Genomic DNA, 26,629 nt, shown 5'->3' with positions numbered 1-26,629 from the left:
TAATAAACTGATTTAATAGGATTAGCACAAAAATGTTTCAGGATATTTAGTTTCGTTTTAATTATATTATGTGTTGTAATATATGATCAATTGAATATTTTTTTTTAAAATTTAAATTTTGTTTTAGTGTTTATCGTAAGGTAACGATAAATAAGCAACTATGAGATTTAATTTACTTCTAAGTGGTATATTTAATTGTTAAAATTTATTTTGGTTATTTGAATGCCCTTACGGAGCGGCAAAAATTACAAATTTAAAATGGATGAAAATGCTAAAAGCAATACAGATAATTCTAAGATTGAAGTAAATGAAAATTTACAAAAATTGAGTATGGATCAAAATATACAAGAAGCACCAGACATACTAATCTTTGAGCCTGACATTGGTGTTCAATTCACATCCTGGCTCAAACATTTTGAAACACAAACTCCAGATGCTAAATTAAATGACAAATGGAAAATTAGAAATTTTCAAAAATTCATTAAGGGTTCAGCTTTGAAATTGTATATTAATAACTGTCTTAATTGTAATTCTTATCAAGAAATAGTTGAAATTTTTAGAGAGCATTCACCTCCCTTTGGCTTTAATGATTTTCAAAATTTAAAATTTTCTGGCCAAGCTAAAGACCTAAATTCATATTTTTCCGAAAAGGTAGAGTTAGGTCGAAAAATAAATTTAAGCAATGATCATATAATTGAGGGTCTATCTATTGGTTTGCCCCACCAAATTAAAACACTTTTGATTTTAAAAGAACCCAAAACCCCAATTGAATGGCTCACTATTGTTTCCAAAATAATTCATGATGTACCTACGGTCTTACCCCAAACTGAAACTAAAAAATTACCAGAGTCTAAATTTAATGGGTATAGACCACAATATCAAGGCTGGGCACTAAGGCGGCCATTCTTTAACAACTCAGGTAATCCAAATTATAATCCTCGACAAAATCAAAATTTCCCCCGGCCTAGACAAAGTTATAACCAACAATCCCAATTTAGACCTAGAATTCAAAATGAAAAGTTTCAAAGAAATAAACAACAAACTAGTCATTTCGCCTAGGCTTCCCACGAGTTGCCTCCTAAGCCATGTAAATACTGTGATAAGCTTGGTATAACCAATGCTTATCATTGGGGCCAAAATTGTGTAAACAAACCTAATTCTTTTATGGCTGAGAATCAAACTCAGTCTAAACAAGAAAGATCTTAAAATAACTCCTCTTTTGAAACATAAATCTAATTATAATTTATTGGCATGTTTTCAGCCTTGAAGTCCCAAAATAGAATTTCTACACTTATCCTTTACCAAAGATATTTTGTGAAAACGAAAGAGGTTTAATGCTTTTATTAATACAAAAGTATTGATAATTATATGTATTACACACACACACACACATATATATATATTAACTAAACCTGGCACCATTTTCTCTAACTACTTAAATAAGATTATTAACTATATTACTAAAGAAGGTTTCTCTTGGATAATCACTAATAATCAACCGATTTTAGATTTCATTAAACATAATAAAATTAATTCTATTGCGACTTTTGATTTCCAGGATCTTTTCAATAGCATTCCCCTTTCTAAACTAAAAGATGTCCTTTTGAATTATTACCATGATTTTAAAAATATCCTTTGTTGCGATTTTGATTATTGGGAAATTCTGATTAATTTTTGTCTTTTTAGTAATTGTCTTTACAATGGAAGGGATATCTTTCTTCAAATTAATGGAATACCACAGGGATCTAATTATTCATCTCTCTTAGCTAACTTATTTTTGCATTATTATGAAAAAAATTTTACTCTGAGTATTAAATTTGTTTTTAGATATATTGATGACTTAATTATCTTTAATTTTCAAGATTTTACTGTTTTATTGAGTGATATATACCCTGAGGAATTAATCTTACTTCGCAATCATGATGATAATATTGATTTCAGTTTTTTGGATTTGGGTATTATGAAAGTTGAAAATATCTGCTTTGTTGATTTATATGATAAAAGAAATGATTTTAATTTTAATATTAATAAACTAGTTACTTGGAATTCTAATGTTTCTAGGAGCATCTATTTAAATACCACTTTTAATGAAATGAACAGAATTAAAAGAATATGTAGTAATATTCATTTATCCAAAATACAAATCGATAAACTCTTTCAAAATCTGATAAAAAACAATGGATACCCAACTAATGTAATAAAATTTTATATAAAATCATTGAATTAATCGTATATTTTGGTGGATATATTTTCTAAACATTTTTTTTTGTTAATTTTTATGATTTTCCCATGTGCAAATCCATTTCAGGCCAAAATTCATTGCCAAAATTATTCACTAAATAATTTCTTTGTTATTTTATGTAATTTTTCCATGTGCAAATCCATTTCGGGCAAATCCGTGGCTATAATTATGTACTAAAATTTTTTCTTTGTTAATCTTTCCATGTGCAAATCCATTTCGGGCAAATCCGTGGTTAGAATTATTTACTAAAAATTCCTTTGCTAAATAATTTCCCTTGTTAATCTATACAGTTTTTCCATGTGCAAATCCATTTCGGGCAAATCCGTGGATAAATTTGTTTGCTAAAAATTTCTTTATTAATTTATGCAATTCCATGTGCAAATCCATTTCGGGCAAATCCGTGGTTAAAATTATCTGCTAAAAATTTTTTTCTTTGTTAATTTTTCCATGTGCAAATCCATTTCGGGCAAATCCGTGTTAAAAATTATCTATTGAAAAGAATTTTTTCTTTGATAATTTAAATAATTTTTCTATGTGCTAATCCATATCGTGCAAATCCGCGGCTAAAATTATTTGCAAAGCAGGCAATTTATGTTTCTCTTTTCTATTTTATATTTTTTCTTAAATAAACATCTATCTTCTAAAACTATTTATGATCAATTTTTAAAATTATCCAGTATAATATTACCTTGTGCACATCCATTTCGGGCCCATCCTTGGTAACTAACAAATCAAAACTCAGAATAACAAATCACTTCAGCAGTGCAGTAAGAACGACACTTTAGAACCCTTTTGTTACACTCAATTTGCGCTTTTGTTTTCATCTTTTGTTTTCATATTTTGTAATCTGGCAATCTTTCTGCGAAAACATTTTTAAATCATTCTTGAAAAATAACTGTCCATGTAAGTTGTTATGATTTTGCTACTCGCTTTATAGTCCCCCCTTTTTAATGTTTTTTCTTTTTATTTTATTTTTTCTTTTTATTTTATTTTATTATCTGTTTTTACATGTTATATTTACTTTTTATGATCTATTTTTATGTAGTTATTTTATAAAAAAATTTTTTTGAGTGCTCCTCACACTATTGTATTAATATATTTTGCTTTGGCTTTATTGATACAATATCAGAAAGCACTCTGTTTAGCGGATATAATTGTGTGGGCTGAAGAAAAGATTATATCTTTTTTATTCCGGCTTTTTTTCCGGTTTTTTAATTAACATTTCACTTTTTTTTTTTATTTTTTTTTATTTTTTTTTAATAAAATGTTGTTTGTTGTTTTTTTACTTATTATTTCCCACCCCTTTTTTTCTTATGTCTATAATTTTTCTTTGTTTTATTCTTCATTTTGAACTTATATATATATATATATATATATATATATATATATATATATATATATATATATATATATATATATATATATATATATATATTTATATATATATATATATATATATATATATATATATATATATATATATATTTATATATATATATATATATATATATATATATATATATATATATATATATATATATATATATATATATATATATATATATATATATATATATATATATATATATATATATATATACGAATTACTACGCAACGAATTGCGATTTTGGATAGATCGTTCTAGTTTGCCAACAGTATTTGTACCTCTAACAATTTAACAAGGTACTTAACTCTGCGGAAACTAGTGATAGATAAACTAAGCAATAAGGCACTCGACTCATTGCTAGATGCCGAAACAAGGTGGAGATCACGAGAACACCACTAACTAACTAATCAACTTTTTTCAGAGTACCTATCCATGTATGGATATCTGCTCTTTCATCTAAATTGGATAATATGTGGTGGAAGGGAAGGGAGGTGCTGCGTTAACATTAAGTTAAATCTCAGAATGAACAATAATTGATAAAATCAAGTCTGAGTCATACATAAAAATAAGTCGCAAGTTGATACATAATAAAGGGAACAAATTGAAGATAAAGATAAAGAAAGAATATTTACACTATTTACAAATTTACAAAAGGGGGAAGACTCCCTGTGCACTCTCTCGCCTCCCACCGGTATAGCCGGGCTTCATTGGTGCAGAGAACACAGTTTGTCTAGGGCAGTGGGGATAGTCATGATTATCCGAAATGCTTAGAGAGAACACAGTCGCTTAAGAAAAAAGCGGTTATCGGGCTGAAATTTTTATTGTCATCTATGAAATCAATGTCTAATAACTTATTGAATTTACATGTTGTACAATTTTTGGCACCTTTAAAAAAGGATGCATTGAGTTTAAAAAGGCACTCGTCTATTTTGTCGATTTTGAGGTCATTATAGAGGGTGTTATTTCTGACAAACCAGGGAGCCCCAGTGATTCGTCTTAGGGTTTTGTGTTCGAAGACTCTGAGTCTTTTTCTTTGTGTATTTGTAAGCGTCCCCCATGCCGGGGATGCATAGCTGAGGATTGGTCTTATGCACATTAGATAAATGTGCCTTTTCGTGTTTAAAGCCATTTTGCTATTGCTATTTAAAATGGGTTTCAAAGTTTGATAAGCAGCTTCAGCTTTTTTAAGTATATTAGAGACGTGATATTTCCAATTTAGGGTGCAGTTTATAGTGATACCCAAATAGTTTGCTTTAGAGACTTTGGGAACTTCTTCGTTGAATAATAAGATTTTTTCGTAGTTTATAATTTTCTTTTTATATGTTTTGCGAATAATGAGAAGGTTTGATTTGGAGCTATTGATTTTAACCTTCCACCTCAGAACACCATCTAGGAATTTCTGTTATATATAAAAATTTATTTTATATAATTAGTGGTGAGATTGATGTAATTTAAAGCAAATATTGTTGCGGTGTTTTTACTCATCCTTCGGCGAGAGTAAGGAACGCTTGTTGTTCGTGCTTCGTGTTGTATGTTCGTCAAGTAATAATCGACGAGTAGTTTTATCGCTGTCTTATTTATGAATGCAAGTAATCATTATATTCTATTACATTAGGAACAAATGAGATCATAATTTCAAGTAAACCTGTTTATATTATAATCGTGGTTGTAAATGACTAATAAATGACTAATTACTTTTTATCACAATGCATAAATTGTATATCTGAATGAATTCTATTGCTTGGTTTATTAAATAAAATCTTTTAAACACTGTAAGTGAGATTATGAAATTATATACCTAACGATACTTTAAAAAATGAATACATTGAATATTGTATAAAATTTATGAAGTTATTAAGTTAACTTTGTGAAATTGTTAATACATTATCATTTCCATTTTTTACAATGTTTTTCGTTACTTTAACTTAGTTTGTTATTCTTAAGCAAACGCACTTTGTAAGAGAATCTTAAATTTACAAAAAACTGATGTATTTGTTGCTTAAATTTATTGAGATTGTATTTTTTTTTCGAAAGTAAACAGTTGTAAAACATTTTAATAGTAGAAAGGTTGAAGGTCAAGGTTTATATAACTGAGCAACATCTTAGTTCGATGTTAGTATTTGAGGCATCAGCATTTTTCTTCTGCGTGAACTCTGTTTATTACATCTACAAAACATCCCTAAAACAAAAAATAGCACACATGTGAAAAGTATCAAGGAAAAGTCATGTCAAATTTACTACTTTTTAACAAAAATGATTTCATTTTCTTTTAATAATTTTTTGTATTTGTAATTATTTTTAGGTGAAAATAACAAAGTGCATATTGCTGTTTGAATTACTATGTAAATAGGCCAAAGTAATTATTATTGTGAAATTTTATTCTATACACATAATTAGCTATGAACTGATCGTAATGACACGGTTCCCGGAAGAACACCGAAGTCAAGCATCACTAGCTGCGGTCAGTAAGCGAATGGCTGACCAATTTGATCAGCCTGCGTAGGGAGCGAGGGTGTGCGCATCGGTCCTCGTTAAGCTGTTCTACCGTAAAGTGCTCAACTTCGCAAGTTGGTCGTCGGGATACCAAAGAAGGGGAGCCATCCCCTCTGCAGAGGATCAAAATTGCGATGGCATGTCTTCGAATCACCCTCAGAGTCGTTTCCAAGAGCGTCGTCGATTGCCCATTGTAAAGCAATAGTGCGAAGTAAATAAAGTACCTACCTACTTTATAAAACTTAAAATTAATTAATAAAAAATAATATTACTCGACTTATCTTATACCACGTTCTTAGGGCACTTATTGTGGCAAGTTCAAATAGAAAATACTTATATTAGTGTAAAGAATACCAGTAAAGCAGCTGTGTTTAAATGGAAAGGATAAATATTTTTGATTTAATTTGCAATTAAAAACACAGAAGATATAGATAATGTTCATATGGATTCCATGTATTAAGATGAAATAGTTACCTATTTTTAGTCAAATGTATGCATAAATACAACATTTTAATAAATATTTTATTTTATTTTAATTTCTTAGGTCTAAATTATCTAAATATAATTTTTCCATTTGAGATAAATGGTACATTTTTATGATGTATTAAAGTTGCAAGTTCTGTAAATAAAATAAAATTAAAACAAATGTCATAAGAATGTAGTCATAAACTAAATGATTTTTTCATTGATTTAGTCCATGGTGTATGGACAAAATTTTCTATTTCATGTATAATTTTTTTTTCTATGAATGAAACAATTTTTTGTGTCTTAATGTATGTAATTCTAGCATATTTCAAAAGAAAATAATACCACATTTTATAAAATTTCTAAGCTTAGCCTAAAATGGTCTAATGGTTCGAATGCTATAGGTTTTACCAGACTACGAATTTGAAGGAACAAAATTCGAGTAAGAAGAACGGGGAGTCAGAAATCTCAGGTTCGAAAGGCTTCTGGAGGAGGGAAAAAAGACGAAAATGATTCAAAAGGGAAATCTTAAAAATTCTTAAGCTCAGAAAAAAAGATGGGGTTTTTCTGAACTGTTTATTTCTTTATTTTTAAGTTTATTTCGATTATTTAACTTACTTACTTATCAATAATATCAGGGAATAAACTTACTTATCAATTGTAAGTTTAATTTCTACGATCTTTTATCTTCGATACTCAAGTGTTTCTGATTGGATATTAAATATATAGTTTTGTATATAAAACAGATTAAGATAAGGTTTTTAAAGATGTGTATAGAACAACTGTGTATAGCTGTTTAATAATTTTTTTTTGCATCCTCTATAAACGGAATGGAATCAAACACTTTCTTAAGAACTTATAAAATAGGGAAATATTCGCTTAAAAAATTCTAACATTCGTATAAAATAGATTAACATACTACAATTGAAGTTTGACCATAATTACCCTTGTGTTATAACACCATTTTTACAACGTTATACACCGAAGAGCCATTACATTATGACCACCCTGCTAATAACATGTAGGACCACCTTTAGCCCTCCAAACTGCTAGGACCCGCCGTGGCATTGATTCCACAAGGTGCTGATAAGTAGTCTGAGGTATCTGGTACCAAGCGCTCACCAACTGGTCCTGCTATTCCCTCACATTGCGAGGGGGTAAGGCAGCAGCACGAATTTGGTTTTCCAAGTAGGACCACAAATGCTCTATTGTATTAAGGTCTGGTGAATTTTGGGGCCAAGACATGACTTGAAAGTCACTGGAATGTTCCTCGAACCAATTCAAGACGATTCGACCTTTATGACATGGTGCATTATCCTGTTGGTAAACACCATCCCCCGCAGGAAAAACTGTTGCCATGAAAGGGTGAACCTGGTCTGCAACTATGTTCAAGTAGCTTACGTACGTCAAGGATTGTTCTATTAGGATTATGGGTCGTAATGTGCCCCATGAAAGCATTGTTCCTGGGCGAGAAACCATGAAAACCTGGGCGAGCCCATTGTTATAGATGGAGGGTGGTCATAATGTAATGGCTCTTCGGTGTACATAAAACGATCTTTCTGACTCTAGTACGTTTTTACGTACGTTTTCTATAGCACGCACAAACTCTTGAGTTTACAGACCAGAGGAAGAGGTTTTTTCTCCTAAAGATGTTAGGAATCATAATTTAGTAAGCAATTTTTAAGTAGCTGTTCCTTAAACAAATACTAGATTTGTTAATAATTTTAAAAATCACAGCGTAAATATATTAAGTTATAAATAATAAGTCTATTAATAAATACAGCGGAAAAATATTAAATTATTTAAAATGCCAGGTTATACTTACACCATTGTCCGTCATTTTATTACAAGTACCAAATTGCAAAGAATCAGCACAGGTCTCCTAAAAATTTATAATAGTCTTTAGAGAAAAATTATATTTCTTTAAAATACCATAAATACAAATTATTCATTAATATAAAAATATCAGAAAATATCACTTTCTTAATTTTAATATTTTATGGAAAACCAAAAACTTACCGGAAGAGCACGATGCAGTTTAACTAATTAACTAACCTGTCAAGAATGAATGCACATTTTACTTTGTCCAACCATTTGTGTGTGCATATAAGTATATATATATATATATATATATATATATATATATATATATATATATATATATATGTATATATATATATATATATATATATATATATATATATATATATATATATATATATATATATATATATATATATATATATATGTATATATATATATATATAATTGTTTAATTGGGTTCTACTGCCATCAAAAATCTGCTTCTGATTTCAGTCTTATTATCATTTATCACCAGTTACTTAAATTGCGTGGACAGTGGCTATCGACACGATCAACCTTCAGCTATGAAATGGTACCCCGACACAGAATCGAGTCAACATGTCTTATATGCTAATGAATTGGAATTGTAATTTGTAATGGTAGACACACTACAAACTCTTCAAAAGTACGATTTTCAATCTGAATGATTCACGCTCCGTGTATTTCAGTGCTCACTATCATATACTTCGCTTTTTCTTTTCTTATTTTCATGTCCATATCCTTTTGCAGCATTTGAAAGGGCAATAAACGCTTGCACAACAGCATATTTTGTTCGCCTTTCTAAATTCTGCATATGCTAATAATGGTACAGATTTTTATAGAGTGGGGCCTTTGGGACTAATTCCTGAATTTCTTACAGTTATTTTAAATAAAATGCTTGATAAGGAGTCTCCCTGTCAAAGACTTCTCACTCTCTGCAATAGAAAGCCTCTGATTCATTGGACATGATTTTAACCCTGCACTTAACACTATGTCATTCTGACAAGATTCATAAGTTTGGAAGGGATATCGAGTTCAAACTTCGCCTCAATAATTCTATTTCTAGAAATGCAATTCTAAGATATTTTGAAATCTACAAAAAAAATTTTGAAATATACAGAGAAAGAAAATGGTTCGCATCAACGCCATATCCCTTAATTTTTTCAAGAATCAACTGTATGATCCAATTCTGGGCCATTCATTAAGCATTATTACATTTTTAAACAGAGCTACCATCTGTTTGTATTCCTACCTCTCTTTATATGACTGTGAAAACTTTCTTAGTGGATTTGGTAATAGGTATTTTAATGAATTATCCTGCCTGTTTGGATTTATTATTCTCACCTTTTCCAAACATATTTCATATTGGGAAATAAACCCTTCAAATAATTTAAAAGATGCTACTGTAACAGAAAAACAAAAGTTGCATTATTTTTATATTCCTATAAATAAGTGCATTATTTATGCGAAATACAATCTGTATTGCAAGATTTTTTTTTACCTAATGATAAAATTCAGAAATAAAGTGTAAGATCTTAAAATGTAACAGCTGCAACAATTCTTTGTAAAAAGAAATTCCCCTCTTTAGCAAGCATGAATCAGGGAAAGAAAATAAATTGCATCTCTTTTTTTAAACAAATATTTCAATTGGTGTAGATCCTTTTACTACATTGGTTACATATCCAATAAAATCTGTTGCTTAAGATGAATATCTTGAAATCTAATGGTCACGTTTAGTCTATGATTTTATAAAAACAAAATATTAAATGCCCTAATTTTGATTTCTACGTATTTCTTTTTTTTCGTACTTAACATAGACCTACTCAAAATATAGTATTTAAACATACAAAGTTAGTTATTACAAATACTCACTGAGTACTCGTCCATAAAGAGCTGTAGAACTTCCACAAAATATTCATTCTTAAAAAGAGAAAAATATTTTAGGTAAATTGTTGAAATATTATTTTCCAAAATGTATTCAACGATTAACATTCACATACCCTCCAACTGCTTCTATAGTTTCAGAAATCTTCTTTTCAGACGGTAGCAAAATTAATGTCTTAATATTTAAAAAAAAATTAATTTTAGCGTAACTTGTCCACTATTACTTATAAAAGTGCAGGCCATATGGCTAGATTCTTAAGTTCTGATAAAAGTTTTATGAGAGATCCATTTGCTTTAAAAATTTCTACTTTGGTTCGCTACCACTAGAAAGAATTATTTTCAAAATCCTCATAAGTTGGAGGGTATGCATTCATAATATGTTCAAGATAAACATTCCACCAAATATGTAATGTGAGCTCTATAATAATTGCACAATATTAAATGAATATATCTAGAAAGTGAAGTGAATGTGTATATATATATATATATATATATATATATATATATATATATATATATATATATATATATATATATATATATATATATATATATATATATATATATATATCTTTATATATATATTTCGTCTGTTCGTGTGTATGTCACTGAACTCCTCCTAAACGGATGGACCGATTTAAATGAAATTTTTTGTGTGCCTTCAGAAGGATTCGAGAATGGTTTGTATCAAATTTTTTTTCATTTTTTGGACAGATTTAACGTATATTTTAAATATATCTTTATTTAATCGTATTCGGATCCAAACTAGACATAGAAACATAATAAATCAAAAATAATATTCACGCACGTTGCAACAAGTCATATTAAACTCTAATACTTATGCATGCCCTTAAGAGAAGAGCATCAAATATATTTGCAAGTATGTGAATAAAGGCAATGATATAGCAGTATTTCGAGTTGAAAATACCAATGTGACTGCTCTTCCAGTGAATAACAACGACGAAATAACGCTGTACCAAATAGGCCGGTACATCAGCTCCAATGAAGCTGTTTGGCGTATCTTTGGTTTCCCAATTAATGAACGGGATCCAACCGTTATTCATTTAGCCGTCCATCTTAAAAACGGTCAGAGCGTATATTTCACGAACGAGACAGCGATTGACCGAGCTATAAATTTTTTGAATTGGGTAATCGTACGGATGCTTTTGGCGTCTTTGCACGGACATTACTCTACTCAGAAGTACCACCCTATTTCACATGGGTTCAATAAAATGGACCCCCCACAAGCAAGGCACACCGGTTGATGCATGTCCCGGTTTATTCAAATCAAACGCCTTGGGGAGAATATTTACAGTCAATCTAAGGCAGACTGAGTGCTTTTATTTTCGACTGTTGTTGGTTAATTACAACGGCTCATTGTCATTTCAAGATATATGTGAAGTCGATGGAAATCAGCATCCAACGTATAAAGATGCATGCTTTGCACTCGGCTTGCTGGAAGACGACAACCAGTGGGAATGTATGCTTGCTGAAGCAGCATTGAACTGTACTGCAAAGCAAAATCGTCTACTATTTGCTATAGTATTAGCTACATGTTTCCCGGCCCGTATAGAAACGCTATGAGAATATCACAAAGATTCGATGACTGATGATATACGGTATCAATATCGCACACGTTGCAACGATCTAACGATAGTATTCAGCGATGCTATGTACAATGAAGCACTGATTGTTATTGAGGATCTTTGCATTATTATTGCCAAATTGCCACTCAGTCATTTCGGTATGCTTTCGCCAAATCGAAGTGCATCTGATTTATTAAACACTGACACTGAATCGTGAGCTTCAATACAATACGATAAAAATGGCAGCGATTGTTACTCGCAATGTTCCAGTAATGAATGAGAAACAAAGGAGCATTTATGACCGCATTATGCTCGCAGTTTCAGCAGGACAGTGTGGATTTTTTTCCAGATGCACCAGGTGGAACTGGCAAAACATTAATTACTTCGCTAATTCTCGGCGAAATACGATCAAATAATGGCATCGCGTTGGCCGTTGCATCATCTGGCATTGCGGCAATTTTATTGGACGGAGGCAGAACAGCTTATTCAGTATTTAAGCTGCCACTAAATATTCAAAACAACCCAGATGCAGTGTGCAAGATAAAAAATATTTCTTCTATGGCCACAGTGTTAAAACACAGTAAAATTATCATCTGGGATGATTGCACTATGGAACACAAAAATCGCTTCAGGCGTTGAACAGGACATTGAAAGATATAAAAAAAATAATGACAAATTATTTGGTGGCACTCTGTTACTCCATTCAGGTGATTTCAGACAAACACTTCACGTCATTCCGCGTTTAATGCACGCTGATGAGATCAATGCTTTCTTGAGATCATCTCCACTTTGGCGTAATGTTGAAAAAGTTCTACTAAAAGTAAATATGCGCGTCCAAATGCTTCAAGATCCATCTGCTGAAACATTCTCAAAACAATTGTTAGATATCGGTGATGGAAAGGTTACTAAGGATGAGACTGGATGCTTAAATTACCGGACGATTTCTGCACAATCATTGATTCACAAGATGCTCTCATTAGCCTAATATTTCCCGATGTACACACGCAATGCATTCATCATGAGTGGCTGGCAAAAAGGGTGATTTTAGCAGTAAAAAATGTGGACGTCAACGAATTGAATCTGTAGATGCAACAGTTATTGCCAGGTAACTTGGTGACATGCAAATCCGTTGATGCAGTTTGCGATCCCATTGAAGCTGCAAATTTTCCAACAGAGTTTTTAAACTCATTGGATTTACCTGGCATATCACCGCATAATTTAGTACTCAAAGTTGGATCTCCGGTTATTTTGCTTCGTAATTTGAACTCACCTTGGATGTGCAACGGCACGCGATTAGTCATTAAAAAATTAATGAACAACGTCATCGAAGTCATTACTTTAAATTACAAATTCCGGGATGAAAGTATATTACTTCCACGAATCCCTATTATGTGCCAATCCCTATTATGCCCCCTATTATGCCTATTATGCCCCCACAGATGTGCCAATTCAATTTAAACGCATTCAGTTCCACATTAGATTGGCATTCGCAATGATAAGGCCAAACAATGTCTGTTTGCGTCTTAGATTTGAACACACCATGTTTTTCGCGCAGATACGTGGCATACTCTCGAGTGGGCAAACCATCCAGTTTATTTGTGTTAGCTAAAGATGGAATGACAAAAAATATTGTACACTCCATTGCACTAAGAGATTAATATTGTTGACTAATATTTTCAGAATTCGTTGTATATATAATTTATAAGAAAAAGTTGCAATAAATTAAAAAAAATATTATTTGGTGTGTTGTTACTTTCGCATTCCGTCATCGTTCACAGCGCTCCATGCCTCTTCCACTTATATACCACATACGCACACATTTACAATAAATAAGATATATTTTCATACTCTAGATTTAATTCATAAAGCAAAACATCGTTTGCCGGGTCAGCTAGTCTATTATATATAATTCTCTTACGTGGCTCCCAAATTTTGGCTGTATTTCTTTTCCGCCGGTGGCAACGTTTGCTTTGTTTTGTTTACGTTTTGAAAACTTCAAAGCATTCTGCCTTTTAATGATGTGTTTCTGATCTAATATATATAATTCTCTTACGTGGCTCCCAAATTTTGGCTGAAGTACTTTGTACAACTAAATAAGATTCTTTTCACAACACTTAAATATTTACTTTATTTTCTTCATATATCAGTCGGCAAAGAATTCTGTTAGGTTAAAAAAACATTTCGCTAAAAAAATAACAAATTCTAAAAGAAATAAAAATAAACAACTTAAAAAATAAAAATGCTGTTGCCAGCCATAGAATTTTTTGAAAGTTAACTTAATAAATCAAAATGACATTGAAGCGCAACTAGATCAAAATTGTGATACCTGAGCGCTTGACGTAACAAATCCTTCAATTCTATAAGTGTTGTATCGCCAAATGCCCAAATTAACAATTGTGTTTTCAAAGAAATTCTATAAAAAAGTTTTAAATAAACAACCTACTTCTACAACTGCTTCTTGAAGAACTTGGCTCATTGATTAAAAATATTGTTTTAATTTTACAGTACTAACTTTACTTCTACTTTCATTATTGCTATGACCCTCTTTCATTACATTTTACAACTTCATGCTAAATTTGAGGACTTTAAGTTGTTTTGTGGTTGAATACTGACATTTAGAAATGTGTACATAAAAAAGTAATATTTAGAGGTTAAGAGTTTGCCTCAGAAAAATTTTAATTGTTGACATTGAATTTAACAATGGAAACAATCGCTTTTGGGAAAAATTGAATTGTATTGTTGACATCAAAACTAAAAATATTGTGTTTCAACTTAACAATACTACCTTAATTTATACTTTAGAATTGCCTCGGAGAAATTTGAATTGTTAGAAATGACTTAAAAAGTTTTATTTTAACTGACAAATACTATATTATAATTTTAACTTTTTCTATGACTATACTCATTTTCTTACTCTTTTCTTTGCTTTTTAGACATTTTATATTTTTGTGATAGAATAAAAAACTTATAGTTGTTCTGCTTCTGAACACTGATGGAAGCACAAAATGATGGGCTTCATCAACAATCAAAAATATATACATTTATTTTACAAATTCTATATTATTAGGGAGGCACACTTCAGAGAATTAAAAATGGAAAATTATCTTCATCGAAGCCGATGCTTTACATCCGGCGTTCAGTGGCAGACTACTATTTCATATTGTTTTACAACACATGGCTTTAGCCCTCTGGTGGGAAAGACTTTGAAACAAAACTTACAACAGTTACTTTTCTCAACAACTGAAATTTAGAATAGTGTGATTAAGAAAAATATGTGAACTGTTTGCAATTTCAAATTAACATTGAAATGTACAGGTTTAGAATTTTCTACAGTGAAAAGTTTTCGGAAATTCAGTATTCAAAAAAGTATACAAAAGCTAGACGTTAAGAACGTATCCAATGAGCGAGCAAAGCGAGCATTGGATTGCGAAGCAATCCGAAACGAACTGCGAAAGCAGTTCCGGGGGTTGGTGAGCGTTAGCGAGCAGGGGGCGAAGCCTCCTAGTATATATATATATTTCGTCTGTTCGTGTGTTTGTCACTGAACTCCTCCTAAACGGATGGACCGATTTAAATGAAATTTTCTGTGTACCTTCAGAAGGATTCGAGAATGGTTTGTATTTAATTTTTTTTCATTTTTTGGACAGATTTAACGAATATTTTAAATATATCTTTATTTAATCGTATTCGGATCCAAACTAGACATAGAAACATAATAAATCAAAAATAATATTCACGCACGTTGCAACAAGTCATATTAAACTCTAATACTTATGCATGCCCTTAAAAGAAGAGCATCAAATATATTTGCAAGTATGTGAATAAAGGCAATGATATAGCAGTATTTCGAGTTGAAAAAACCAATGTGACTGCTCTTCCAGTGAATAACAACGACGAAATAACGCTGTACCAAATAGGCCGGTACATCAGCTCCAATGAAGCTGTTTGGCGTATCTTTGGTTTCCCAAATAATGAACGGGATCCAACCGTTATTCATTTAGCCGTCCATCTTAAAAACGGTCAGAGCGTATATTTCACGAACGAGACAGCGATTGACCGAGCTATAAATCCACCAAAAACTACACTCACCAAATTTTTTGATTTGGCTAATCGTACGGATGCTTTTGGCGTCTTTGCACGGACATTACTCTACTCAGTACCACCCTATTTCACATGGGTTCAAAAAAATGGACACCCCACAAGCAAGGCACACCGGTTGATGCATGTCCCGGTTTATTCAAATCAAACGCCTTGGGGGGAATATTTACAGTCTATCCAAGGCAGACTGAGTGCTTTTATTTTCGACTGTTGTTGGTTAATTACACGGGCTCATTGCCATTTCAAGACATACGTAAAGTCGATGGAAATCAGCATCCAACGTATAAAGATGCATGCTTTGCACTCGGCTTGCTGGAAGACGACAACCAGTGGGAATGCATGCTTGCTGAAGCAGCATTGAACTGTACTGCAAAGCAAAATCGTCTACTATTTGCTATAGTATTAGCTACATGTTTCCCGGCCCGTACAGAAACGTTATGAGAATATCACAAAGATTCGATGACTGATGATATACGGTATCAATATCGCACACGTTGCAACGATCTAACGATAGTATTCAGCGATGCTATGTACAATGAAGCACTGATTGCTATTGAGGATCTTTGCATTATTATTGCCAAATTGCCACTCAGTCATTTCGGTATGTTTTCGCCAAATCGAAGTGCATCTGATTTATTAAACACTGACATGAATCGTGAACTTTAATACAATACGATAGAAATGGCAGCGATTGTTACTCGCAATGTTCCACTAATGAATGAGAAACTAAGGTACATTTATGACCGCATTATGCTCGCAGTTTCAGCAGGACAGTGTCGATTTTTTTCCTGATGCACCAGGTGGAACTGGCAAAACATTAATTACTTCACTTATTCTCGGTGAAATACGATCAAATAATGGCATCGCGTTGGCCGTTGCATCATCTGGCATTGCGGCAATTTTATTGGATGGAGGCAGAACAGCTCATTCAGTATTTAAGCTGCCACTAAATATTCAAAACAACCCAGATGCAGTGTGCAAAATAAAAAATATTTCTTCTATGGCCACAGTGTTATAACACAGTAAAATTATCATATGGGATGATTGCACTATGGTACACAAAAATCGCTTCAGGCGTTGAACAGGACATTGAGAGATTTAAAAAAATAATGACAAATTATTTGGCGGCACTCTGTTACTCCTTTCAGGTGATTTCAGGATATTATGCCCCCACAGATGTGCGAATTCAATTTAAACGCATTCAGTTCCACATTAGATTGGCATTCGCAATGATAAGGCCAAACAATGTCTGTTTGCGTCTTAGATTTGAGCACACCATGTTTTTCACACAGATACGTGGCATGCTCTCGAGTGGGCAAACCATCCAGCTTATTTGTGTTAGCTAAAGATGGAATGACAAAAAATATTGTACACTCCATTGCACTAAGAGATTAATATTGTTGACTAATATTTTCAGAATTCGCTGTATATATAATTTATAAAAAAAAGTTGCAATAAATTAAAAAAAAATATTATTTGGTGTCTTGTTACTTTCACATTCCGTCATCGTTCACAGCGCTCCATGCCTCTTCCACTCATATACCACATACGCTCACATTTACAATAAATAAGATATATTTTCATACTCTAGAAATAATTCATATGGCAAAACATCGTTTGCCGGGTCAGCTAGTATATATATATATATATATATATATATATATATATATATATACATAAGGATCAAACCAGGTCCCTAGTTCGATCCTCGGGCCGGGGAAGGTTGACTCAGCCTTTCATCCCTTCAGTGAGTCGATAAATGAGGTACCAAGCATGCTTGGGAACTAAACACTGTGGGTTCCGCGTTCGGCTGACTAACTGACCGGAACATCTGCTCCTGCACCTCAGAGCCCAAGGTCAAGAAAACTGAACTGAGATGGGCACAGTAGGCCTTGGACCTCTATGCGCTTTCGCGCCACTGAGTTTAGTTTAGTTTAGTTTAGTAGTATATATATATACACACAGAGAGAAATACTCGGGTCAAAAAATATTTAGAGGAGCAATCATTAAAAAAATTTAAGCCAAATTTTGCTGAAATCTTCTTATCACTTATTTTAGATGGAAAGAGTATAGAATCGCCCAAACTGGATTTCAATTTTAATGCCTTTCAGAATTTTTACATATATTTTTCTATTAAAATTCATTTATGAAAATAAAAAGAACCATTTTAATTATTAGTTTCTAACTAAACAAGTTATTTCATTTCAGATTGAAATAACTAATCAACTCTTAAATTACTATCCACTTGGATTTCTTAGGACAATGTTGAACTTCCAATAAATTTCCTATGTTCTTTTCAATTAATTTGATGGAGGAAGTTATTTCTAGACTTGTTCCGGGACTGAAAGATTTTGTATACATATGTATCAATTCAAACCAAATGATGTTTGTGTCTATTTTGACTAACCTTCTTTCCAAACAGCATTTGTGCTGCAGCAGCTGCCGGTTAACTTTGTTGAAGAAAGTATATAAAAGCCTGGGTATAATAAACTGTACAGTGTATCAGAATTTTGTTTTGAATATGTTTAGGTAAAAATGGATTCTAAGTTAGAAAAGTACCGGCACTCTGAGTCATTGTAATTTTTACCTTAATTTGATTCGGATTCTTTTTTTCAGTAAGTTTCTTAAATTGACATGACACTTTTCAAATTGTTACGCTCTCGTTATAATGAAAATGTTAGATAAATGAGTATGACTGCTAAAGGAGAAGATAGCGAAGCAGAAATGTGGTATGGAATTGAACTGTGAATGAAAGCTCTGTCTATGATGTTATCAAAACTTTCAGCAAACTCCGGTAACTAATGCAATGCCAATACAATCGTTTTATTACCGACACTCTTAAAAATTCCTGATCAAAAAACGGTAAAAAGTACCGGCACTCAGACTGCCGGTATTTTTGACCCTAAAAAGTAAAAATTGATTATTACCGGAACATGTTACGGATCAAAAAATCTGATATAACGTAATTTTTACTGTGATAATTTCAGTAAAATCATTAAATCACTCTAATTAAATATATATTACAATATAATATTTTACGGCAAAAGTGGATTTTTCGGTAAAATGGATTTTACGGATGATGCTCTTAAACTGCAGGTTCTATTTACCGTAATTTTATTAGGTATTTTTTTACAGTGTAGGTGTTTTGGTTATCATAAAATTTATGAATTGTTGTAAATATGACACTTTTTTACCATACCTGTCGTACTTCATCCCAGACACAGTATTCATTATATGCTTCATCTAAGTCTGACCATTCTTCTTTGGCGAAATCTGCCATCATCTTTAGAAACTTTTTCATTTTCTTTAAAAAAAATATGGTTAAGCTCTAAATTATTACTTAGTAGTACAGTGAACCGGAAGATAAAAGATAATCACCCTTATTAATTTACATGCTAGTAGTTTTTTTCATTCTAAAAACTAGTAGTAACTTTGAGATAGATTATACATGTAGTAAGATTGTTTAATTGGTAGTCGATTAGTCTTAATTAAATTACGAAATTAGATAAAAAAAATTCTTTTTATTAATAAACATTATTTTCTTTTCCAATGTATTAAGATCTGGAAAACATGGTCCCATTAGTTTGATTTGTAAAGTGCGTATAAATGTTGTGAACACGTAATTCTCCTTGTCTCGGAAACTTAAGTGAATCAAAACATATTTGTTCACAATAATAAGAATCCTTCTCCAAATGAAATAACTAATACTTTTTTTCCCCTTAAAAAAACTTTTATTAATTTTTCACTGTTTTATTATTTTTCATTAGAATAGCGGGGTTTCCAAAAACTGGGAAATGGGGTGAATACCGTTTAGTCAGGAAAATGGCCAAAGTTTTGACCCCTCAATTTAAATTTTAATATTTGTGTATTTCCCGATATCTCGAGAATGTTTTAAGCGAAACAGAAAAATTTGAACAGAATTATGGAATTTATTTCTTTCAATTCAAAAAGCAATTTTTAATAATTATATATATTTATTATTCTATATAATAATCGTTGAAACAGATTTGAATTCATAAAATTTTTTAAATCAATTTAAAGAATGTAATTTTTTATGTCAAAATCCCAAAATTTGACAGGAATCGGTCGAATAGTTGTTGAGAAATCCAATATTAAAAAATTCGGTTTCTCAGAAACTATTCAAATGATTTCGTTCACATTTTCCATTTTGTAACATAAAACTACTTTTTTCATCTAAAAATTTGTATACCTTACAATTCAAAAATTTTTGAGCATTATTAAATATAATATTAAAAAAAATAATAAATATTTACTAAAATTTTTATTTTGCACTGAATTATCTTTAAATAAACAAACATTATCATCTTTTGTAGCAATTTTTTGAGCCTCTTAAGAAATCAAGGATATATGGCGAAAGTATAAGAATAAATTAATTAAATATAAGAATTAAAAGAAACGTAAATAAAGCATAAACGAAAGTACATAAATTGACATGGAATAGCTTCAGTTCAGTAAATAAGGATCTTCCTCATTGTGTAATGTCTTTCTCAGTGTTTAGACTCTGAGGAAGTTTCTTGTTTATACAACTGAAACTATTATATGTCAGTTTATGTATTTTCCTTTGTGCTTCCACGTTGTTTTTCGCATTAGTCTACATAGCCCAAAGCATCACCCTTCCCTTTGTCCCGATCATTAGAACAAAAGTTATTCAGGGTGTTTTTTTTTTCTTTTCTTTTCCCCGTCTCCTTTGTATAGTTTCAACGATGCCAAACATCTATACCAAGATCTTAAACGTATATAAATCAAGGCTTGAAGTCTAAAAAAAAGTTACTTTATCCTTTTTTGTTGATGTCGCATTCTAACATCACCTAGATGTCAACATGAGACCTTTAATTGTCGCAGGTATTTCATCCTGCGATGAAAACGGGACATACTCACGTCAACAGGATGTCAGGGTGAAAACTGTGACATATTCAAGTCACAACAAGATGTCAGTGGAAAACTGTGACATATTCACGTCTCAACAGGATGTCAGAGTGAAAACTGTGCCATATTCACGTCTCAACAGGATGTCAGTGTGAAAACTGTGACACATTCAATTTTCAACAGGATCACCATGCGACAGATTCTTGTCTGAACAGGATCTTTGTGCGAGACGATATCCCCATCTCAAATATGTCACTGAGACTGTTGCATTTTTGTTGCAACCTAGTAACGGTGCTACCTGAGTATGAGCTATGAATAAAAATTTTGTAGTTGTGAAATATAATGTTTGCATTGATATGAGTTACAGTTTTTAAAATACGTCAACAAGTTCTAATTTCCCAAAGGAACCTCAAAATATTAAGATTCAAGACATAAAAAGTTGTAAATTTCTCTAAATTTGTTTTCATACTCTAACAACTTTAAAAAAATAATCTTACCTCTTCTGGTACCTTATCTAAGCATCCATCAAACTCATCAAGTGCGACTTGATCTGCAATTAAATTGTTTTCAGTTAAGGAAAGAAAATGTCATTTTTAAAAATGAGCCACTTTCCAGTGTTCAATATTATATGGAATAAAAAAAAGACTTACAAAAGATTAAGATATTCGTTGCTAAAATTGATATTTAAATAAGAGTTTGTTCCTTTGGTTAGGTTTATTAGAAAGAAATTCAGGTGATAACTAACTAAAGTTTAGCTAAAGTTCAGGTGACTTAGCTAAACTTTTGGCAGTTACAGAACTGCATTGGCTAAACTATTCATTCTTTTTTTATTTTTTTAACTTGTAATCGAAGAAATTATACAAGAATCAGAACAATCAGAATTGAAGTAGAATCAGAAAGAAGGTTTTCTTGAGGACGGTTGGTGAGTAAATAGAATATCACTTTTATTTTCATTAGAAGTGGACACGAGTAAATTTAAAAAAGTCCGTATACTGTAACTGTAGTTCATTACATTTTTAAATTCAGCAATATTACTTTCCCTCTTTTTGGGGAAAAGAGAAAAAATAACATTAATGTAAATGTCGAAATAATCTTTAGTTTTTAAACCTAATTATTTTTTTCCAAAAAGATTCAAACAAAAATAACTAGTCTTTTATAATTTAATAATTTTTTATTTCCTATGCATATAATAAAAAAAATCTAACTACATCAAAAGTTTAATTTGTGATTAAACGAAATTAGTGGATGCGCCCCAATTTGTTTTGGCGAAACTCTTTTCATGCACATGCAAACATAATCTACGCAGGAGAAAGTAAAACCGGGTAAGAAATATATATATTAATAGTAAAAAATATTTAAATATATATATATATATATATATATATATATATATATATATATATATATATATATATATATATATATATATATATATATATATATATATATATATATATATATATATATATATATATATATATATATATATATATATATATATATATATATATATATATAAGAGTTCAAAATATAGAGAAAACATGGGAAAAATTACAGAAGAATGAAAAAATAAAAGGGAAATTTTTTTTTTACAGAAATCCGGAAAATAAAAGATATAATTTTTTCATGAGCTCACACGATCATATCCGCGAAAAAGAGTGCTTTCTAATATTTTGTAAATATAATCAACGCGAAATATATCAATACAATAGTGTGAGGGGCACTCAAAAAATTTTACAAAAAAATTGCAACAAATAAAATAGAACACAATAAGTAAAAATATCACGTAAAAGCAGAAAATAAAATATAACGAAAAAATAAAATAAAACATGAAATGAACTCTATAAAGCGAGTAGCGAATTCAAATGAACTTACATGAACGGGAAATTTTTCAAGAAAGATTTAAAATATTGTCGTAACAAGATTGCCAGATTGCAAAAAATGAAAACAAAAGCGCAAATTGAGCTAAAAGCGTAACTAGAGGAGTTTTGTATTAAAGTGCGTTCTTACTGCAGAACAGAAGCGCGTTTGATTTGTTAGTTACCAAGGATGGGTCTGAAAATGGATGCGCACAGGTAATATTATGCAAGATAAATTAAAGAAGTTGACAGTTAATAATTTCAGAAAATTAATATTTATTTAGAAAAAAAATAAAATAGAAAAGAGAGAAAAATGAATTTCCTGTTTTGCTAATCTAAGTTTTTTTTTCTTTTTAAAAAAAAATATATATAATTTTATATCTTTTTTTTAAACATTTTTCATTAAAAGTACTGATAGTAACTCCTGCAGTAACTGTTACAAAACTTTTTTCTTTATTTGCGTGTATTGAAAAATTCTGAAGTGAAAATAAACGAGTTATACTTAGTTTTCTTTCGCATTTCATAAGTATTTTATTTTTAAAAACGTCATTTAAATGTGGGAACGAAAGTGCATCAAGATATATCTAACAATAATATGCCGGAAACAAATAAAAGCCATGATCTACTTAAAGCTCAAAATATCTCATTCATAAGATAATGAGGTATTTGAAGCAAATATAAGCACTAATAATGACACGGAAAGCATAAAAGTTTTGTATTGCTATAAAAGGATGAAAAAAAGTCTTATGTCAAATATGATATTGATTTATAGTGCTTTAGTTTAACATTAACTGAACATTACACAACATGTTCCTAAAACAAACTTAATGACACTTCAGATGAAATGCGAAATGTTTTTGCAAATTTAATAATGCAAATTTTTTTTAACATTTATTCACAAAATAATGTTGGTTAAATGGCTTTTTAATTAAAATTTATATTATTGTGAAGTTTTCTCCTTAAATTCATTTAAAAATTGTTTTTTTTTTTTCATACTGGATTACTTCTAGCTTATTATTTAACGCGTTTAAATTTTTACTTGTTACTTTTCAAAACAGCATTCCCATGCTTGTTGATATGTATAATCAAACATAGCATATTTTTTAAGCATAATATTACAAGCTATTATTCAAAAGTGAAATACTAATTAGCTAATAATTTTAAAATATATATTTTCATAGAAATTGATAAAATAAAGTAGTTTTTATTTTATTTTATAACCGTAGTTAAACAGCCGGCCCTATTTTGGGTTCACGACTACTTATGCTCCTTAGCGTTTTTTGGGTTCACGACTATTATTACTCCTTAGCGTTGTAATTTTGAACTCTATCCAGAAGACAAGAGAACTCCTGGATTAAGTAATGGGAAAAATTTGTCTTCATTTTGAACTTTTTGATGGAACTATCTCGCATTTGCGTAAAATGGAAAGGAAAAACAACGAAAGCCTTCCACGGTTAGTCTGACGGTAAGGGATCTCTAACCCATTATCTGTCTACCACTGAGAATATTTTACGACGGCCCTATGGTCGGTGCGAGTCGGGTGCGGAATTCGCATCGGTCAGCCATCGTTGAGACTTGAACCTGGTTCACCAAATTGAAAGATGAACGCTCTATCCCCTGAGCCTAATCTGTGTCTTTTTAAAGCAATCAATCTTTCCTAGGAAGACGAAGATGATGAAAGCAGTTGGCGAACCAATAAGGGAGCACTTTGGTGTTTACATCCAATTTGTGTCCACTAGCTTGAGAAGACATGACAAGAGAAGAACAGAAATGTGTTCCCGAATATAATCCTATTGCATTTTGATAATTAAGTTAGGAAATTTCAGAAAAAATTGAGAAACATTTAACTTGCTGAAAGTTATAAAGGAAGGAAATTTCATTAAATCTATTTATGTACTTCTTAATGAATAGTTACTTAGGAAAATAGAAAATCCTGAAATGAAAATCTGAAAATCCCTTATACTGAAAAGCTGAAATAATTACAGTTGTTAATTAAATACAGTTGTAATTAAAGGTACAATAATAATTGCGTTTAAGATTTAAACTCAAAAAGATTCTTACCCTGTCCACTGCATTTAATCCATCTATGACAAGGTGGGAAGTGTTCTGACTCATACATGTCGTCTGACCTTGCTCCATTTACAATACTCAAAACAACAACAGTTAATATTAAATTAATTTTCATCTTAACAACAATGATTATTTACTGCCTTATTTTAATATCGATACTCAGCTATTAATACTCAACTCAGATGAAGTAGCTTTAAATATGTATAAATTAGCTGTTTAAATAATAAAACGTGATCAGAATACATTTTGTGGGTTGAATAGGTAGGTTTTGTTAAAAACAATTGAAAATTCGTTGTATGCGGATCTCTATTTCCCTATTCTTTGTTTTGAACTTTGGATTTCAATGAAAAAATTGAAAAAGTAGCTATATTAGTACTGAGATATCTTTTTGATTACAACTGAAACAAAATCTATTATAATTTATTTTGATATTACAAGTTTCATTACATATAAAGATATATTTTTTTAATTTATTTCATTCTTTACAATTCATTACAATACAACACATACATTCATTTTCAAGCTTTTTTTTCACGGAAACAATATTGTTCTTTGTACATGCATTGCTAAGTATTTTTTCTATTGTGGTTTTTATCCTGTTTTCCTTTTTTTCTGTTTAAGGGACGAATAGATTGTTACGCTTTTGTTACGTTTATTTTTTTTTCGTATTGAAAATAAAAATAATTGTGGAAGGAAAAGAAAATTATAATGTAATGAAACTTGAATATATTTGCTGAGTTTCATTCGTTTTTATTAATTTGTGAAAAAAAAAACTAGTTGAGTTGACAAAAGTGGCAAGATCAAGTTTAAAAAAATTCGTCATACCTCATTTATAAAATTAATAAATTTTCGTATGAGTTTTCATAATAATTTACAGCGATCGAACAGCATTTCAAATTGTTGATGAAGCGGCAATATATATTGTAGTATACATACCAAAGTCAAACTTTTTGATGGTTTTCTATTGATGGACCAACATAAGTAACCATCACTCCAATGCAGGAATTCGTTCTGATTTATGATGGGCCAACATAAGAAAAAAATCAAATGGTTCTGATGGTATATTTCTACTAAATCAACAAGAATTTCTATTAAGCCATCATGGAAATGGACCAATGTACCATTATGGATCATCAAGAATTTCCATAGTATAGTAGTAATGAAATGCTGGAATGATCATGAACAACCATCATTCCAATGTAGGACTTTGGACTGATTCATGTTGGTGCAAATTCCTGAGCACCAGCAAGAATTCTCCTTAAACCACCATGGAAAAGTATAGTTGGCACCATCATGGACTATTACGGATCATCATGGATTGTTGGTTCATGAGAATCAAACTTCTCTTGGTGGTCAACCATCATAGCATTAAAGAAGCATTTTCCATGGGGAATAGAAATTAAGATGCTATTGAAAATTCATCCATACCCGTGTGGTTGCGATCCCCTTCGTAATAACAGGAGAGAAATACCTGATTGAGGTATATTAATCAAGTATTGAAGTAAAATGTTTTAATACAAAACCTTTCCAGTAAGAGGAAGAGCGTACATAGCTATACATACGACTATATATATAGTGATAAATCTACTATAACTATATTACTATTTGTTGTTTAGTGATAAACTGGAAGATGTCAAATAAAGCACTATTGCACTGAAACATCTTTCTTTAACGCGTTCACGCTGGGAAAAGTGAAAATACTGGTACGGGAAAAGAGAAAATACTGGTAGAAGAACTATTTCAATATTAGATAATATTCGGGAGGAGTTAATCTATTCTCAACAATAACAATTCACTGCAAAGAAATTGATCACTT

General features: G+C 30.8%; 1 protein-coding gene across 1 annotated transcript; it reads right to left on the bottom strand.

The window, feature by feature from the left end:
• Nucleotides 1–5,564: 5,564 nt before the first annotated feature.
• LOC147808656 (uncharacterized) lies at nucleotides 5,565–24,996 on the bottom strand. The gene is made up of 6 exons (XM_087163506.1): nucleotides 24,805–24,996; nucleotides 21,382–21,434; nucleotides 19,197–19,301; nucleotides 10,302–10,349; nucleotides 8,413–8,469; nucleotides 5,565–5,808 (listed from the first exon to the last, which is right to left on the bottom strand). The coding sequence occupies exons 1-6, from the start codon at nucleotides 24,926–24,928 to the stop codon at nucleotides 5,758–5,760; spliced, it is 438 nt and encodes a 145-aa protein (XP_087019632.1). The 5' UTR covers nucleotides 24,929–24,996; the 3' UTR covers nucleotides 5,565–5,757.
• Nucleotides 24,997–26,629: the final 1,633 nt, after the last annotated feature.

The sequence above is a fragment of the Parasteatoda tepidariorum genome, chromosome 5, assembly GCF_982258835.1.
Source record: "Parasteatoda tepidariorum strain Cologne lab strain chromosome 5, Ptep-v5.0, whole genome shotgun sequence".
Taxonomy (NCBI): Eukaryota; Metazoa; Arthropoda; class Arachnida; order Araneae; family Theridiidae; genus Parasteatoda; species Parasteatoda tepidariorum.
This window is presented reverse-complemented; position numbering and strand designations above follow the sequence as displayed.

Excerpts from the sequence above, each read along its gene's own strand:
- LOC147808656 (XM_087163506.1), bottom strand. The coding sequence starts at position 24,928 with ATGAAAATTAATTTAATATTAACTGTTGTTGTTTTGAGTATTGTAAAT. Across the intron at positions 8,470-10,301 it reads TCTTTATGGACGAGTACTCA|GAGACCTGTGCTGATTCTTT; the intron begins GTGAGTATTTGT and ends ATAAATTTTTAG. Across the intron at positions 5,809-8,412 it reads ATAAAATGACGGACAATGGT|GGATGTTTTGTAGATGTAAT; the intron begins GTAAGTATAACC and ends TTTTTGTTTTAG.